This window comes from Monodelphis domestica, chromosome 1 (assembly GCF_027887165.1).
Source record: "Monodelphis domestica isolate mMonDom1 chromosome 1, mMonDom1.pri, whole genome shotgun sequence".
NCBI classification, from domain to species: Eukaryota; Metazoa; Chordata; class Mammalia; order Didelphimorphia; family Didelphidae; genus Monodelphis; species Monodelphis domestica.
In genome coordinates, this window is record NC_077227.1 from 640,885,488 (window position 1) to 640,905,424 (window position 19,937).

At 33.2% G+C, this 19,937-nt stretch overlaps 1 protein-coding gene across 11 annotated transcripts in view; it reads left to right on the forward strand.

Annotated features, from left to right (window-relative positions):
- Positions 1-19,937, forward strand: part of USP34 (ubiquitin specific peptidase 34) — a 357,595-nt gene that overhangs the window by 215,160 nt on the left and 122,498 nt on the right. For all 11 annotated transcript variants that reach the window (XM_056813961.1, XM_056813959.1, XM_056813952.1 and 8 more), the window contains 6 exons: positions 2,687-2,787; positions 3,346-3,555; positions 6,256-6,381; positions 6,876-6,998; positions 7,114-7,197; positions 7,838-7,924. In XM_056813961.1, the coding sequence (XP_056669939.1) occupies positions 2,687-2,787; positions 3,346-3,555; positions 6,256-6,381; positions 6,876-6,998; positions 7,114-7,197; positions 7,838-7,924 (731 nt within the window). The remainder of the gene's footprint in view (positions 1-2,686; positions 2,788-3,345; positions 3,556-6,255; positions 6,382-6,875; positions 6,999-7,113; positions 7,198-7,837; positions 7,925-19,937) is intronic.

Below are 19,937 nucleotides of genomic sequence, written 5' to 3' on the forward strand. Positions count from 1 at the left end.
GAGTAGATCCAGTGTGAAACTTGGAGTTAGTAAGGTGATCTGGGTCTGAATTCTGCCTCTGACATTAAGTAGCTTTATCACCCTGGGAACGAAATTTAATCCTACTTAGCTTCAGTTTCCTCATCTATAAAAATGGAGATAACAATAGTATTTACCTCCTAAGTCTGATGTAAGGATTAAATCAGACAACATTAAAAAAAAATTCTAAGGGCAGTTTGGTGGACGCTTGTTATGTGTGACCCTGGACAAATCATTTAACCCCCATTGCCTAGCTCTTAGCCCTCTTCTACCTTGGAACCAATACAAAGTATTGATTCTAAGAAGGAAGGGAAGAGTTTTAAATTCATGTATTTATTGCAAACATTAAAGTGCTATATGAGTGTTAAGTAGTTGTTAATGTGAAGAATTGCAATAATTTATAGTCTATGTTTCTGAAAATAATTTTACAACCTTCCCTGCCCCCACCTCCCTCAAACCTTTGGATTTTGCGAATGTCTTGATTTCCTTCCCTTTAGTTTAAAATCATTAATTGCATATTTCACTATTTCCTTTATATCGCTACCTAAAAACTCATATTAAGAACCACTATAAATTTTACTCTTGTATTCAGAATACAAAATGACTCTTAACTTCTTTCTCTATTTCATCTTCTTCAGGGAAACTTAAAACCAAGTTGTTACTCTGTCTACCAAGCCACATTTATACCTGAAGAAAATAGAATCATTACTATTTTTTAGTAGCACTCTTAATATTAGAAAAAATTTTTAACCCTTCCTTTTCTGTCTTAGGAACAACTCTATTGCTGGGAAATTGGGGTTAGGTGACTTGCCTCTCTTTCACATCTGCTTGGCAATATATTTTTCATATATTATCTTATTTTAATTTAATCCTAGCCTTAATAGGTATGTTAGTTACTATACTTATTATTTTCCTCATTTGGAAAATTAAAAAAAAAAAAGAGCTTGTAATTTGCCATAGGTTTTGCTCAAAGATGGTGAGAGGTGGTTTTGAACTTATGTTCTTTCTTCATTACTATGTAGTACTTCTTTTTCCTATAATATGCTGCTTTTACTTAAATAATTCAATTTATAAAATGAAATGTGTTTGCACTCAAAAGATTTTTGAATTTTTTTCTTTGCAATGTCAATACTTTCTTCTTTTATATCCCTCCAACACATTAGATGATTTAATGAGTTTCTTTCACCAAAAATAATATTTTAGCTAATATTCTAATGACAAGTCTTCTCTGATTTGTCTAGATTGGTCCATGGACAAGAGATGAAATTTTCAGGAAAGAAGATAGGTCAAAATCGTTCAATAAAGTATCTAAATTTTTATCAAAACAAAGAGAGGAAGAAATAGTGGGAAATAAGCAACATTTAGCCATGTAAAGTGCACTAGTTTTTCTTAACATTGTCTTTTCTTCAAGGTCCTTATCTTCACGGACCACCTCTGTATTTTCTCCCCTCAATATTTCTCCCTTTCTCCTCACCACTAAATTCACTATGGCAGAGAAACTTTTTTATGTTGCTTCTTGTCTTTGAATACTTGATTAGGAGGTTAAAATAATAAGTACTGTCAATACCGGATAAGATTTTTACTTAAAAAATTAAAACATTCAGTCTAGATAACCTTAAATGTCCCTTGATTTTTGATATTACAAGTTTAAGTTGTATAAGTATAAAAGGATTAAGTAAAGCCTGAGAATCTTGATTATCAAGAACACAGATTTTAATAATGCATTGGATATGGGGCAGCTAGATTGCTAAGTGCATTGAGAACCAGGCTTAGAGACAGGAGATCCTAGATTCACATTTTGCATCAGATACTTCCTAGCTGTGTGACCCTGTGAAAGTTACTGCCTTTCCTAGCCCTTAACACTCTTCTTCCTTGCAACCAATACACAGTACTGGTTCTAAAACAGAAAATAAGGGTTTAAAAAAATAATTCTATCTTATATGAATTTTATGCCAGTCTTAATAGGTATTTCCATGGATTTATTTATTAGTAATCCAAAGTTTTTCTGCCAATAACATTGACACTGAATTTCATTGTATCCCTTATTGTTTGTTCTTTATTTTTTTGAACTTATTGTGAAGAAATTTTAATAGATTTAAATATGTCCCTTGAAATGGCAGTACTAGTTTTTTCTTTTTCATATCTGCTTAGGTCACAAACCATATTTTGTTTCTTTCTTGTGGCACTACTCCTTTTGCTTTTGTTTCTATGATCAATAGAATACATTCCTTTTTTTTCCCCCTTCCCCCACTAATCATTACTGCCTGTTTCCCCTGGTAACCACTACTGCCTGCTTTTCCTTTTAGTTAGTATATCCTGTTTCTTTAGATTGGTATTATAGGAAGGAAGTGGCAGTAGAGAATGAATTATTTACTAACTAGATACCTTCCCTACCCTATTTATGAAACCTTTGTGAATTCCTATCCATAACTAAAAGTAGTTGTTGGGTTATTCAGTTATATTGGTATTTCCAAAAATCTGTCTTGCAATTGCCTATCCTTGAAAATAGTTTTCTTTTACTTTCCAGTTTTAGGAATAGAATGAATAAACATGAACTGTTAATAGTTTATTATTTCTTTCTCTCACTATTCTTTGAAATAGATAATTTAAAAATATATCTAAAAACATTCCCTTCAAAAAGTTTCTTGCATTATTTATTGTTTTCAAGGGGGTCTCATGGGACCTGTTAGAATGATTTCATCTGGGCATGAACTAACAACAGACTATGATGAAAAAACACTTCACGAACTTGGATTTAAAGATATGCAGGTACTCATTGTAAAAGATATTTTAAATTTTTTATGGTGTGCTCTGTTTTTTTGAGTTGTGATTTCTGATAAATTCTGCTGAATTTATTGTTATATGTTTGCTTCCTAGAAAGATTCCCTCACTAAGATCTTATATGTCATAAACAATTCTGATTTTGTATTTCAGAAAAGTAGCAGACTTCAGTTTTAATTGTAATATGCTATCAGATTTGCACCTTTATTAAAATAACATTAATTTCTAAGATAACTGATAACTACAGTTAAAATTTTGAATTGATAAGCTGTTTATATGTTGAAACAAATGTTGGCAATCATATATTATTACATTATACTTTTATTATAATACCATATGATATTTAAGATGAAAAATATTAATACTATCTTCTGTTTATTTCAAAATAAACAGTTTATTTCATGGACCTGTTTTAAAGCTTTAAAACCATAAAAAATATTTCTCTGTACTATATTTATAAACTTGTAGAAAATAAATTTTAACACACAGAGAGCACATAATGAATGAAATTAATGGGTTTTTTTTCCCTGTCCCCTCCATTTCTAGATGGTATTTGTGTCTCTGGGAGCACCAAGGCGAGAACGGAAAGGAGAAGGTGTTCAGTTACCAGCTTCTTGCCTGCCTCCTCCTCAGAAGGACAACATTCCAATGCTTTTGCTTTTACAAGAGCCACATCTTACCACTCTTTTTGATTTATTAGAAATGCTTGCTTCATTTAAACCTCCTTCTGGTGAAGTGACAATGGAAGATATTGAGGTGATTAATTTTTTTGTTTATTTCATCAGGCTTTAATTATTTTAATTTGGGAAAGTGATTTTTTTCCTACATATTTTAAAAGAAAGGAATAAGCTGATCATGTTTCCCTTGTCATCATCTACTTTAATCACTTCCTGATTTTTTTCTAGAAATAAGAGATTTCTTAGTTCATTAGTATGTTTTTAACATGAGTAGTATCTATGGAATTCTCTATGAACCATGGAAATAATAAAGCTAAATATAAGTTCAGTGATTTCACGTTATATCTAGAATATTATATATTCCCTCTCCCCCTTGCCCCCCTTATTTCTTGGTAGATCATTGTAGATCTTCTCTTTCCCAGTAAAGGAATTCCATCCACATGAAGTGACAAGCAATAATAGCCTCCAGATTTTGTCCCAGCATAGTTGTCATGATTGTATAGTATAAAAATCCTTTGTTATTTGTTATATTAGATCTGTCAATTCATTTATCTCATAGCCTCCTGACTCATCCCAACTTTTTATTATTTCATCCCTCCCCACCCTCCTTCCTCCTTTCAGATCCCCACCCTTTCTTTTTCCCTCTCCCCTTCTTTGGTTTATTCATTCAGTAAATATTTACTAAGCACCTACTATGTATCAGTTAATTTGCAAAATATTGGTGATACAAAAAGAGGCAAAAGATAGTTACCACCCAGAAGAAGCTATATGCTATTTCTTTCTTTTTTAAAAAATAGAACCCTTACCTTTCATCTTAGAATCAGTAATATGTATTGGTTGCTAGGCAGTGGGTTTAAGTTACGTGCCTAGGGTCACACAGCTAGGAAATGTCTGAGGCAAGATTTGAACCCAGGACCTACTGTCTCTGGGCCTGGCTCTTAATCCACTGAGCCACCCAGCTGCCCCCCTGCATTTCTCTAATCAATGATTTATAGTATTTTTTTATTTAGTTATTTATAGCTTTGATTTATTAATCCCCCCCCCCCCAACCCCACTATACATTTACTTGTTATCCACAGACCTTTCAGAATACTAAGTTAATGCATACAATGATGAAGAGACAAGAGGACTGAGTCCTTTGGGTGACCTCAGAATAGCTTTTGCTTCTGCTATTACTCAGAATTGATCTACGAGATCCTTAGTTTTCCCGAGTAATCATATTGTTAATTTTAGACATTTACCTGAAATAATCAGTGTACAAATTAGAATATAGCACAAGAACCTATTTTTATCCTTGATTGCATGTCAGAATAACTTTTTTCTTTTTAACCCTTACCTTCCATCTTAGAATCAATACTGTGTATTAGTTTCAAGGCAAATGAACAGTAAGGGCTAGGCAATGGAAGTCAAGTGATTTGCCCAGAAGCACACAGCTAGGAAGTTTCTGAGGCCAAATTAGAACCCAGGACCTCCCATTTCTGGTCGTGGCTCTCAGTCTATTGGGCCACCTAGCTGCCCCCATTAGCATCACTTTTAATGAAGTTATAATACTGATATATATTCAAATATCATGTTGTAAGTTTACCAGTTCACAGTTTAAGAAACCTAAAAAGCTAATTCTCCAGATCCCTTATCAAACACTTTCATTGGAGAGCTCTGGGAGTATTCATCTTTCTAATAGTGTTTTTCAGTTATTTTTATACTTAAAATGGAACTAAAATTCTTACCCTAAAACCTCAGAAAATAACTAATGTTCTTTATCAAATAATGGACACTATAATATCTACCTGAAATAGGGTGATAGAGTTTTCTTAGAGTTTTAAGTTTAATCTTTAGTAGTGTTGTGCTTATTACTATTTTTCTACCTTAAGTACAAAAGTCTTAGTAGATTTCATTGGCATAAGCATTTCCTTCACTAATGCAGATTACAAACCTTCTCAAATTTATTAAAATGATTGGTGATTTGTTATGGCCAAAAAAAAAAATCACTATTAGCGAGACTTTTCTTAATTAGCCTTTCTAATACTATCTAATTTAGTTTTCAAAAGCTTTTTATATCATTTGAGATAAGATGAGAACCTGAGAAATTTTTGTTTATTTTGAGGAAAGTCTTTAAACTGCAATGTAAATCTGGTAGAGAAATATATACCACTTATATATTCCAAGTAAATTTTAAATCCCCCTCCCCAGTAGCTAGCACAATTTCCAAAAAATGATTCAGCAGTAATCTAACACATTAATTATGATTATATTTGTCCAAACATTATATTAAGTACTTTTTTGTTATTCTTCTGGGCCCCTAATATTATCAAAATCCAATTTGTAAATTATTTTGGGGAGAAATGTCACATTTGAAACTGAACTTTTGTCTTTTAAAATATCTTGGTAATGTACTCTTGGGAATGATTACATATACCTGTATAATATCCTGGTTTTGGAAGGGTAGCTAAAACTGGTGGATCTCTTGGGTTTGAGAGTTTTGAGTTGCAGTGTTGCTCATTTTCATCAGATGTCTGCACTGTGTATCTAGTGAGCCTCTGGTACCTCTGGTTTAAGGAGGAGCCAAGTCACTCAGGTTAAAAAAAACAATAGAGAAAGAGTTAAAGCTTTCATGCCAATCATTATTCGTACTGGGACTGGAGCAGCTGCAACACTTCTGGTCGAAGCGAAATAGGAAGAACCAGTCTCAATTTAAAAAAAAATTTCATTTAATTAAAAATTTTTAATAACAATATTATGTATTTCTACATTACATTCTATATTCCTTTTGTTTGTTTAGAGTGCAAGGTGTGAAGAACTTCACCTTCATGCAGAAAATCTATCCAGACGTGTCTGGGAGTTGCTAATGCTTCTTCCTACATGTCCTAACATGCTACAGGCATTCCAAACAATTTCTGATGAGCAGGTGAGTCTGTAGGATCAAGCCTCTTTTTTAAAGAAAGTATTCCTTATCACAAGATTATTTATTAAAATAGCTCTTTGGAGAATTTTACTCTTTTTCTCCAGGTACATGAAAAAATTTATTGACTGTTTTGAAAATAGTTATGACAACCTTTATGGCAATGACCAGCAAAATTCCAAAGTAATTTTAATGAATAAGTAAAAATCCCAAGCCCATCAGTTTTGGTAGTTTTTTCTTTGGGCACATTCTTTAACCTCTCAACCTCAGATTGTTTTTCTGTAAAATGAAATGGTTAGAGTAGATGATCCCTTAAGGTCCTTTGTGTTTCTGCTCTTTCTGACTAGATTTCTAGAAGCTCTGCATAGTTACTGGTGTTAATAGAGTTAATTATTAAAAGATTTTTGTAACCCATTTAAGGGCATGTTTTTTCATAAGCATCTACTTTTCTTTGTTATATTTAAAACTTGAAAACCACATTTTATTTATCTTATTTTAAGGGTAATGATGGGCTTAATTGGAAAGAACTTCTAAGAATAAAGAGTGCTCACAAATTGTTGTATGCTCTTGAAATCATTGAAGCATTGGGTAAACCTAACAGAAGAATAAGGAGAGAGTCTACGGTAATTACATCCTACTTGTCATCTGTGTCCATAGCTCTGAAATTGTCACATGTAATACATTAACTTTCTTGTCTTAAGTGATATTGCTTGTAATGAGTTCTCTTTCTTTGTTCAGGGAAGTTATAGTGACCTTTATCCAGACTCTGATGATTCAAGTGAAGATCAAATAGAAAACAGTAAAAATACCTGGAGCTGCAAGGTTTGATTAGTTTTTTGGGCTAATAGATTAATGAACACATAATCTATAATTTGGTTTAACTTAAATTCAACAACTATATTTTGAATTTGATTTTAAAGATTAAGTAAAGGATTTTTATTTTTAAAATACTGTTTTTATTACTTAATGTCACTTAAGAGATCTGGAGTTATAGTCTTAAAAACCAATTGTCAGCAATCATGCTGTTTTTTCATATGGAAATACCAGGTTGGAAACCCCTAATTCTTGGAGCTATAGTTAATGTAATTTTAGAATCTTTAAAATGTTCAATAAATTTTCATTTAATTGAATAGTAATGTATAATTTAAAAAATGATGACATTTTACTCAGTGTTGTTGCCAGTATAGGTAGCAAAAAGTAGTGATTTCTGTAATATAAACATTCGATGATCAGCCAGCTAAGCTGATGGATGAGAAATTCATGTGGACTTGTAACTTTTGCAAAAACATTTGTTAAAGGGATGTACTTCATCTTGTCCAATATTTATGTTGATGACATAATAGCTAAAACTTGCATGCATTACAATATTAAATTTTTACTTATTTGCGTCAAGTAATTTTAGCGAAAGCAGTTTTCGTCACATTACATAACTGTCATTATTACCATCATATTTTTCTTACAGTTTGTAGCTGCTGGAGGACTACAACAATTAATAGAAATCTTTAATTCTGGAATTTTAGAGCCTAAAGAGCAAGAATCATGGACTGTGGTAAGTGAAAATTCAAATGTTTTAACTGTCTTTGCAAGGCAACTCTTTTGTTTTAAATATGTCCTTTGTTAACTGCGCATAAAATTTCTTCTAGGAATTTTGTTAAAAGTAATATGTATTAAATATGTAAAAAAAAATACGTAAATATGACAAAATTTAAAGACAGTTAATAAGTCATTTTTGTGGAATGAATATTGTTAATTACTAATTATTTCTCGCAATGATAGAAATATTAATTCTGAAATATACCTGATCCTTTCATGTAATGAAATTATGTGAATTTTAATGTAATCATGATAAAATTATTTTTTATTTCCATGTTTCTAACTCATTTAACATAGAATTTTTAAATTTTGTTTTGGCTTTATATTGTTAGGATAAGAATAACTGTATATTATTAATTTTTAAAATTTGGTAAAAAATAAGCTCTTCCCTTAATCTACTTAGAAGGCATATTTTAGATTTCTATATTTTTTAAAAGTTTATGAGATAAAATCACATGCCCCTTTGTTTTTCTTTCCCATCTGAATTTTTATAGAAATGAATGGTTCAATATTTCTTCTTTTACAAATATTTCTTGATAAGTAATGTATTATTAGCAATGAAATAATGTTAGTTAAGTCCAAGAGATGAAAAAATGTAATTCAGTAAGCACATAAATTTATGGCATAAAGCCTTAGTCTTAGAAATAGTTTCCATACTTCTCTCAATGGCTGTTTTTTTAAATCAATTTTACAATTTTAATTGTTCCCTGTTTTCTTTAAAAATATAATTTTTGTAGTAATTTCTATATATACGGGTTACCATGTCTACATATAAGTCAGACATAAAATATATATATAAGCTAACTGTAGTATAGGATACAAATCAAAATATACGTTTTTTAATAGTAATGATTATTTTGAGAGAGTGTGACAAAGCAAGAGAATGATCTTTCCTTGTGTAATTAGGCATAATCTTTAAAGGGCAGCTAGTCTATCAATCAGTTAATTCCACAAGCATACCTTCAGTGTGGTAAGTTTTTTAGGAAGTATGAGGAAGCAAGAAACTTGAATTATGTTGTTGGAAGCAACATATTTCCATATCAGAAAATACTTAACAAAGTATAAACAGAGTAATTTTCAGGAGAAGTCACTGGTACTGGGAGAATCAGCAAAAATTTCATATTCCAAGATTTGGGGAACAATTTGTTCAAAAAGCATTTGAACTGTAGGGTGAAAATTTTTTTAATGTTTTCATTGTTGTATATGAGAAAGGTCACTTCAATTAGAGAGAAAAGAATGATCAGTTTAGGGACAGAATAAATACAATGAATTTTCATAAGATTGTAGAATTAAAGCTTATAGAAGATTTAGAGATCACCTGAACCTTTTGTATTTTACAGATGTGGTAACTTAAGGTCACTGAAATAAAATGACAACTTATGCAGTCAGACTGACTTTGTCAACCCAGCCAGCGGTCTCTCAGAGGGGAGGGTCCTTCTATCTAGAGTGTGGTGGTTCAGTCAGATAAATGATGAGAGGCACTGTATGCTTAGTCTTGTGTCGGGCATCACACAGTGCTCTGCCATGGCACAGAGGTTGGTTTATTTTATAGTATGGTATGGTATGGTATGGTATGGTATGGTATGGTATGGTATGGTATAGTATAGTATAGTATAGTAAAATTATTTTGCTGATTATTGCTTTGTAGCTTAGTTTGAATAGTATAGTATAGTACAGTATAATATATATAAAGTACATACTTTTCTGGCACACAATCATTTTTGAACATACATGTTTCCATAGAACCTAGCAAACAGACAAGAAACCTAAGTTGATAGTCAACGAAATGTTGCTACAACAGAGATGGAGATAAATGACATGGATAGGGTGATCTGGAGGTTAGTCCCTCCTGACCTAAGGAATGACCAGTTAAGGGAATCATTGTTACTTTTGGTCAGCTTTCACAATCAATCACAATTACTTAGGAGAAGAGTAACAAAACATTTTGTAGCCAGGGTACAGGGTTAGAGGGTAATTTAAGACAGACCAGAATTAGGATTTTCCTCAATTTCCAAATTGCATATTTTTTGTGCTTGATCAGCAACCTGGCAAGGTTTCTTGGTTATGAACCAGCGAAGTGTCAGTAACTTGTGTTTCAAAGGAATGATTAATTTACCTGTCATGCTTTGCTTGCAGTGGGTGTGTAGTGTTTAGGTGTGCCTCTGATTGAGAGAGAAGGGAGGGGTAGTGGGTATTGGTCTTTAGGTTTTAATTCTGTGATTATAATCTTTTGGGGTAATAATCTGGGGAGTTTATATATGTGTTAATCCTGTAAGTATTTGCTTTCAAGTTATTTTTCCTGTATTGGGTAGAGAGCAATAATCATAACAATTCCATTAGTAGGGGAAGTTAGAGGGAGAAGTCACACAGAAGGGGGTTCAGTGGGTGTCTTATTTTCTGGGTGCTGTTTTGCAATCTCCATTTTCCCACACTGTGACTCTGTCAGACAGCAGGGGTGTGATGGCTCTCTATAGACTGGCAGTAAGCTGAAAATTTAATCTGACTTGTGAAAACATAAGAATCCTGATTGTCAGTAGGAAGAGAAGAAATATCAGTTGGGTTAGGGGAGGGGGAGGTATAACTCACAGAGTCTTGAATACTAGTAATATTATACCAATATTATACCATACTGGTATAATATTATGGTTCTTGAATGGTACTTGAATACTGATAATAATAGTACTTGGATACTTGGGATTTAGGCTTGACTGATATGATCATGTAAAGTTTGTAAATAATTTACGTAGATTACATTATTTTAGCATTATAGTAGCCATGAAATTTATATTCCATTTTGATTATGCCATTTTATAGAGGAAAGAGTTCAAGTCCTGAGAAGTTTTGCAACAATATTTGGTTGCACAGCTTGTTAAATTTATAGATAGAATCTGAACTCAATTCTTTTTTATTTCAGGACCAGCATATTGTCACAACTATAACATACAAATTGCTGTTATAGACTCATAAGAGGTTATTAAGTAGATCATTAAAATGAGAAGATATGTGCATCCATATAAATATTTTGACAGCAATGTGTACAATTGTATAGGATTTGGAATTAGAAATCATGAACCACAGATAGAATAGTAATCTTAAGGGGACATGGACACAAGGGTTTATTATATGTCAAAGAGAGGGAAGTGTCTGATATGATTAGCAAATTCTTTTCTATAGCATCTCACAGTTTTATTTTAATTAGAAACATTTTTTTTTAACTGGAAAGCATTTGTTTTCACTCCTACTTTCCCCTTCAATTGGGTGGCAAAAGCAGGAACTTAGAAAAATATGTGTAGCATATGTCAGGCAAAACAAATCTCTGTATTGGCATTGTAAAAACAACTTTGCCTCAGTCTGCATCTTTAGTCTCTTACCTTGCAGGAGCTGATTGATAACTGTGTTTCATGACTGGTAGGATGCCAGCAGATCATTTGCATCAGTCATATAAATTGTTCCCTTGGAACTTCTTGATGCGTCCTTCTCTCAGGTGTCTTTTTATTTCTCAAACATCAGGTTTGCTTATTTTTTATATATTGTGTTCTAATCTGTTCCAATGATCAATCTCTACTTTTTCACCAGTACAAAATTATTTTGCTGATTATTGCTTTGTAGCTTAGTTTGAATAGTACTTCTAAATCTCCTACCTTCCTACCTTTTTTATTACTTCTGTTAGATTCATCTTTTGTTACTATTTTTCCCAGCTCTGTAAAATAATTCTTTGGTAGTTTTAATTGGTATGGCATTCACTACAAAAATTAATTTAAGCAGTATTTCCATTTTTATGTTCCTCCATTATATAGGTCTATCTTTATTTCCATAGAAAGTGTTTTATAACTATATTCATATGGTTTTTATGTATGTATTGCTAGATAAACTACCAAATGTTTTGTTGATTCCTTATTTAATTTAAATGGAATTTATCTCCTGCTAAATTTTGTTTATTATATAGAAGGATTTATTTATCTAGCTTTATATATATATACATATATATATATATAGGGACTTGGATAAAGTTATAAGCTGTTGTATTCATTTTTAGTTGACTTTCTAGGGTTTTTAAAATAATCATGTCATCTGCAGAGTGTATTAATTTTGTTTCCTCTCTGTCCTTTCTTATTGCATCTATTTCTTTTTGTTTGATTGATTTTTATAGCTAGCTTTTCTAGTACAAAACTAAATAGTATTGGTGATAATAAACCTTTTTGCTTTGTCTATGATACTACAGGAAAGACACAAGACAAATTATAAAAGCAATAAATAATTTCTTTTAAAAAGGTAATGATTAAAATGAGACACTATAACATAGAACAATCTGTTCATAAGGGACATTTTATATTTCTTTATAGTTATTAATTTATAGCACTTCACCAATAAAAAATAATGAAAATATCAGCAAATTAGGCATGAAAATTAAAAAATAAAATTCTAAATTCTAAATCTACAATTAAACACCAAAATAAAAATTCTGAAATCAAAGAAAAGAAACAAAATCAAAAGAAAAAAATAGAAAAATCCATTGACCTAATAATCTGAACTTTGAAGTAGGATCTTTGTTTTTTGTTTTTAAATAAAGATGAAATAGACAAATCATTCTTTAATTTGGTCTTTGTTGAAAAAGGAAAGGAAAGAAAAAGGAAAAAAGGAAAAGCCAGATTAAAAGTGTTAAAAATTAATAATTCCCAACAAAAATATAAAGGAAATAATAGATGAGATGTTTTTGTCCATTTTTATGCCAATTATATCAATAACTTAAATATAATTTATTAATAATTACAAAAATATAAACTCTTTAGTTTAACAGAACAAGAAATAGACCTTTTTATGTAACCTAATATCAGAAAAAAATTGAAGAAGCCAAATCTCTAAGGTGAAAATTCCTGGATAGGTCTAGGCATATTTACAGATTCATCAAACATTTAACAAATACCTTATTCCAATTAATTTCAAAGACTGCTAGGAAAAAAACAATAAAAGAAAAGCTCTTAAGGAATTCTTTTTGTGATGCACATATGATAACTAAATCACAGATGGTTCACGACAGGAAATTATTTAAATTGGATGAAAAGAGTGAGATAAGTTTAAGATTTTTTTTTAATATTTTGAATAGTAAGCCAGATTTATCAAATTTTATAACATATTATTTAATATTATGGAATTCATCTATAATAAAAATATAATTAATAGTAATAAATAATAAATATATTTGATAAAAGCCATTTTATGATAGTTAGGTATTTGAGGAATGTTTCACATCAGCACCATTCATATATATTGCTTTGGAAAATTCTCTTTAGTATTTAACTCTTTCTTAGATGTTCATTTAGTCTTGTCTTACAATTTAAAAAATATTAGGTAGGGAAATTCCATCACAGGATATTATTCTGAAGAAATTTCCTCATTTTATTATCTTTCATTGACCAAAGGTCTCTGGTTAATAGATAATAAACACCAAGTAGCTCCACAGAATCAAAACTAAAATTGCCAAAAACAGGCAGGAGTTGGAAATGAAGCTGTACATCTTGGGGGAAAAATGGGTAAGGAGGTTTCTGACTTCCTTGGCCCCAATCCCACCATTTGTAGGCCATAGGGACAGGAGTAGAGCAAATAAAGTATAATCAACAATGTAACTCTTAGGAGGCAGGATTAGTAACTTTACCTTGTTTTCCCCTACGTCCCTGAGTATACCACTGGAATCTCTGGAGAAAGGGGCTGGCCTACAGATGTGAATTAGAGCAGTGGACACTTTGTAGTCTGCCCTCTGGGCCTTCAGGGCAGGAGTTCAGACATCCCTGTTAGGGAGTAAGGGACTTGGTAGACCTAATGAATGGGGACTAGATACTTGCTCTGTATCTAGATGTGGCACTGAGAAAGGTGCAACCACCTGTGATTGTGCTTACTAAAGGGCTTGGGGGCCTGTCATCTGTGGTCACTCTCAGGAGAATGGAGTCCCTAGTTGCTGCCAAAGAGGGAAGTAGACTGGCTATTGGCAGTAGCAATGACAGAACAACCTGAGGGCTCTGGTCTAAACACCTGAGGGTTGTGAAGGGACTGGAACATGGGATTACATCAGATACTGAACTATAAAAATGGAATAACTAAATAGGACTAGGTAAACAAATACATTTTTTAAAAATCCTGAATATTAATGTAACATGCTCCAACACAATAAGAAAGCTGGGAATCCAGTAAAAAGGAAATCATTAAATCTCTTGGCCTGGCTGTAAAATTAAAAATATAAGTCAGAATGAGCAAGCAAGGGAAAAGAACCTATTATTAAGAAAGATCACCCAAATGGAAAGTTTCAAAAACTCACAGAAAGAAATTATAGAAGTAGAAAATGTATTAAGAACTCGAACTGGATAAGAAGAAACCAACAATTTTCTAAGAGAAGAAATAATAAAGCAAAATCAAAGGAATGAAATAATAGAATATGAAATATCTCATCACAAAAACAACTGAAAATTGGTTGAAGAGGGACAATATAAAAATTGTTGGGCTCCCAGAAAGCTATGATAAAAAAAAAAAGTGTTTAGATACCATACTCCAAGAAATCATCAAATCCAGAAATTCTAAAATCAGTGGACAAACTAGAATTTTAAGGAATCCACTACTCACCACTTCAAAGTGGTCCAAAAAAGGAAAATCCATAGGAACATCATTGCTATGTTCCATAGTTCCCGGAATAAGGAAAAAATGACACAAGCAATAGGAAGAAAAAAAACAACAACAATTTAAATACTGTGAGGCTACAGTCAGAATAACACAAGACTTGGTAGCCATAACATTAAAAGAACATAGGACATGGAACACAGCAGTTTGTTGAACAAAAGAACTGGGTTACAACCAAAAGTAACATATCCAATGAAGATGAACATAATTATAAAGGTAAAAAAAAATTTAATGAACTAAAATAGTTTCTAGTATTCCTGGAACAAACCCAGAACTCAGCAGAAAATTTGATGTATAAGAAATAATAAGATTAATGAAAGACTAATAAGAAACCCCAAAGGTCAAAGTGTTTGATTCCTGTGTGGGAAAATGACATCTATGGACCCAGGGAATAACATCATTTCCTGGATATTTTGAAGGGGCTTATATGAAGGGAAGACTTGAGGTCAAGGTAACTGAAATGGCAGGAGCCATGAAATAAAAAAGGAGGAAGTATGTTAGGATAGCTATCTCATATGAAGGAGGAATGAGTACAGGGAACTGACACAGAGAATGGGAGGAGTGTGGGTAGAGAGCTGGTAGTACTAGAAGCCTACTCTCATCAGACCTGAGATAAAGAGAAAATAATGTACACAATTCAGAATGGTAAATATTTTCTTAATGTATAGAGAAACAAGAGGGGAGGGGGGTTAGTATAAGCAAAGGACTGGGAAAGGAAGTTCATATCAAAAGATAGGGGGATAAGATGAGGATATAGGGAGGAACTCTTAGGACAAGATGGAGAGGAATTCTTTCAATTAGACTCAAATCAAGATGTGGGATGGCACAGTTGCAGGTATAAGGATTTTTGGAAAAATATATAGAGGAAAAATTAAATGTCAAGGGGCAAAGGACAAAGGAGAGGGACCTTTGGAAAGGTGAGCCAGTTTGGAACTAGAATATCAAAGGATGAGCATAAAGGAGCATCTTGGGGAAGGAATTTTGAATTGGAGAGATATTGGTCAAAGGACATGAAATTCTGAGGAAGAGTATTGGAGAAAGAAAAGAAAAGAGTGGTGAACACTGAGGAAGGACAGAGTAGGTGGAAATGCATTGCTAGTAATGAGGACATTGAGTGATTGGGATGAATTTCTCTATCTTTGAGTATAAAATGATTAACAGAAAGGTTCAAAACCTAGTACCTGACAATGTTGTGCAATAATTAATATTTCTACCCAGATATATATGTGTATATGTGTACACACACACACACACACACACACACACACACACACACACACACTCATTCATTTATTTAATGAAGTTTATTGGAAGGGTAGACAATGTTCCTATAAGTAACCTAACCGCGTAGTCCCTAGCCTGCCAATCTCTTCCTCATTCCTCCCTCACCTGGCTGCTCTGGTTCTCCCAATTCTTCTGTGGCTCTCTCCTGGTTCTCTCCTGGTTCTGCCCCAAACCTTAACTTTTATTGACATACAGATCATACACCAATGCAACCCTGGCGCAACTGTGGTATGTCAGGAATGTTTGATAGACAGCTAAAGTTACTCAAGAGGGGGAGGGGATGAGCTTCCCTGACACAAACTCCCTAGTGATCCTTTGGGAGATCTGTCTCCCCAATGGATCATTTAAATATAACTATCTTATAACTCTAAATACCTTCTAGCTAAAAGTACATACAATATTGCATTTTTCTAAAAGGGAGTTACAATAGTTAGAGATGGGAGTAAAATACAAAAACTGATTGATAGACGCATTGGCAAAATGCCAATTATGGGGCTGTCCCCTTTGACATAAGTGTTTACATTCAGAATGAGTATATTCAGCCCCCTTCAATTCAGTTCTTTATATCCCAAAGTTCAGTCTGGATCTTTTGATGCAGTGATTGGCTTCTTCAGGCATCTTTACAGCACCTTCTCCAAAAGGATCCACTTTTTTGATTTTGGGGTGTTGGCAAGTTTCTTTTCCTGAAATTTCTCCAAAAATATTTAAATCTTGCTTTTTAGGAAAATTACACAATCCTCCCTGAGGAGGGTGTTGACCAATACCAGAATCATACTGGGATACATGACTGAGTTATGAAGTATATGAAACAATTGTTAAAAGAAAAACAAAACAAAAACAAACCACTGAAAAACATCCCAAAGAAGAGAGTAAAAATTAAATTCAGTATAAAAATAATTAATACAGAATAAAATAAAAATGTATGTGTATAAAATTGAGTAAAAAATAATAAAACTATAACAGGTTTTTTAATCACAGGAAAGGCTATATTAAAAGTGACTTATGTCCCACAAGCCTGTAGGACAATAGCAGCAATACAGCACTCCATTTGCAGCTAGGACTACAGAAAATTACCAAACTTCACTGTCAGAGATAGGGGGAGCCAGGATGATAGCCAACCTTGTCTCAAAGGTACTTGTCTCAAAGTATGGTTTAAGGGAGACCTGCATCTTAACATATGTCAAGCGCGGCAACCTCGATTCATACACTAGGCTCAAGTCCTTTTGTATTGGCATAGAAGTTCAACAATCCTCCCTGGATTGGATTTGGTCCTTTTTGACCTCATGCTACTTGGCACTGTATAATGGCTCTTTTGTTCCCTCCTCTTGGAATCAGACATAATCATTAAACAAAGTCACATAACATTTATCAATAAATGACAGGTTTCTATAGTTGAAAGCCTTTTGGGTATGCATATTACTAGGGCTAATAGATACTGTAAACTTAATCCTTCAAGTAAAAAAAATTAATATTGATTTCATGTACTTCAAGTATCACCAGTGCTAGGGAAAAAGAAAGAAAAAAATCAAATATCCTCTTACAAACATAAAGAGAGAAAAAAGTATAATTAAAAAAACATAATTTCACAGTTCACATTCCATGTGACAATGTGTTAGCTGAGCAGAAGCACAAAACAAAAGGTGCTCACTCAAAAATGAAATGTATATCACTCTTAACTTGGCCGGGATCCAAAGTGTGAGTGTACATAATTATTACACCAGGTAAAAGTCTTTTAACAACAATAGTACAACAACTAATACAGATTCTAAAAAGTACCAAAAGCTCCAAAATTATACACAGTCATAGGGGAGTTACAAATTAAGACAGTTTAACAGAATATTTCAATTTTGATAGCTTATGAAGTGGTTAACATTAAATTACATACATCTTATATTCACGATTGAGTTACAGTGATTTCTTCATTCTGGGGAAGGGAACAAACTGAAACAATTAACATCAATAAGGGAATGAGGTCTGACAAGGCTTTAAATTCACCTCCAGACTCTGAGGTTCCTTCCTCTGCCAAGTACCATCATTCAGCACAATTTCTTTCCACATCTCTGGGGCCTCTCATACTGAGGGGGTTACCACACTGAGTAGAGGTGTTTGGGGGTGAGTTTTGATTTTCCTCATTCAATTAACTATTCCTCCTATCAATATTACCATTCTTGAAACTTCTATTCCTATTTTTCTGATTTCTTTTCTTACAATTCATAATCACATGACTAACTTTTCCATAAAAATAACATGTTAGTGGTTGTTTTGTGGATTCTTGTAAGAGAGCTATGACCTCTCCTTGTTTCACCTTTTCAACTGCTTCAGTTAACTCTTTTATCTCCTTCCTCAATGTCTCTATTAAAGTAGCATTCTCCTTATCCTTCTCACACTGTTTAGAAGTCATTTCCTTTATTTCCTTCCTTAATGCTTCCTCTAAATCAGTGTTCTTCTTCTTTTCCTTATGTCCTTCAAAAGCATAAACTGCCACTCTCTTTAATTCTTCAAGGTCCATAGTAGGCCAATTTGGACAGCTAGTCATAAAATAATTCCTAAATACCTTACAACTATTTTTCACAAATTGCATTCTGATTTGTCTTAAGTCCCATTCCCTATCCAGAACAAGCTCAATTTATCTTCCTCCTAGGTCGATAAGTCTATCTATAAATTGGGCAGGTTTTTCGCTATCTTCTTGCTTGAGATTTTCAAATTTAGTCCAGGTACCAGACCTATTAGAACAGGCTCTCATAGCTTTTATCAATGTATTTCTATCCTGGCATAGTTGTAAGTAATCTTGCTCTGAATTTGGGTCCCATCTGGGATCTTCAGTTGGCCAATGAGCTGTTCCCTTTCCTTGGGCCTAAATAACAAGGGAAAGAATCTTATTCCTTTCCCTTTCTGGTTAGCAAGGTCTGGAGCAAATCTTCTACATCAAACCATGTGGGATTATATGTGCGAAAAATGCTTTCAAACTTATTACCACCACAGGCTCAGCTTCATATGAACGTGTTTTTTCCTTGAATCTCTCAATGCCTTGTGGAGAAAAAGGTGTATGATGTCTAATGTTTACCAAATATCCACCTCTATTATATGTAGGTACAACTCTTAGAGGGAAAAGACCTTTATTTGAATCATCTGTTGCAACTGCTGCTTGGCCTGTGTTCTGGAGTTGAGTGGAGTTGGTTGTAGTGAGGATGGTAGGGGAAGGGGGTGGGGTGGTGGAATGGAGCTGGTCAGCAGGTGGGGAGGCAGAGTGACAGGGTTGGGGGCGCAGGGTAGAGAGGAGTAGGATGGGTGGGGTCTAGAGGGTTCTTAGTAAGGTGGGTTGGGAGGAGGATATGGAAAAGCATGGAAGTAGGGATGGTATGAGTGGGGATAGGGAAGATGGGTGGGCAAAGGTGGGATGAGAGATAGATTGGGAGAAAAGGGGATGGGAGGAGTGGGGGATGAGTGAGGTCTGACAGAGAGAGGAGCTGAGGGGTTCAAATCCTGGTTTGGGTCAGTATGAGGAGAAACCTCACAGGCCAGGTGGGATGACAGAGCATGTTTCTTGCTAGATTTCACTGAAGGAGTTAAGCCAGAATGGTTTGGTTCCAAAGAAAGAATCATTTCCTCACTGGAGGGAATGGTTGATTCATCAACATGATATGCCCATAAGTACCAGTATTTATAATCTTTGGACTCTTTGTTTTTAATGACTACCTTCAAATCTTTTAAGTTCTTGAAGTCAAAAGAGCCATATTTTGGCCAGGTAAAAGATATGTCCATCCATGCCTTTCAAAGCCTTCTAGCTACTTTCTTTGTCATTCAATTCTCTAAATAATGAATGTATATTTAGTGTAATAATTGTTATTAATGATGAACGACAATGTGCATTTATTATAATTATTAATGATGCTAATAATATGCATTCAATCAAGTTATTGTTATTAATAATTATAAACCATAAACAAAAGTAACAATAATCAATAATAACCATTAGCAATTAATAATGACTAATAACAGTTATGGGAAATTAATAATTA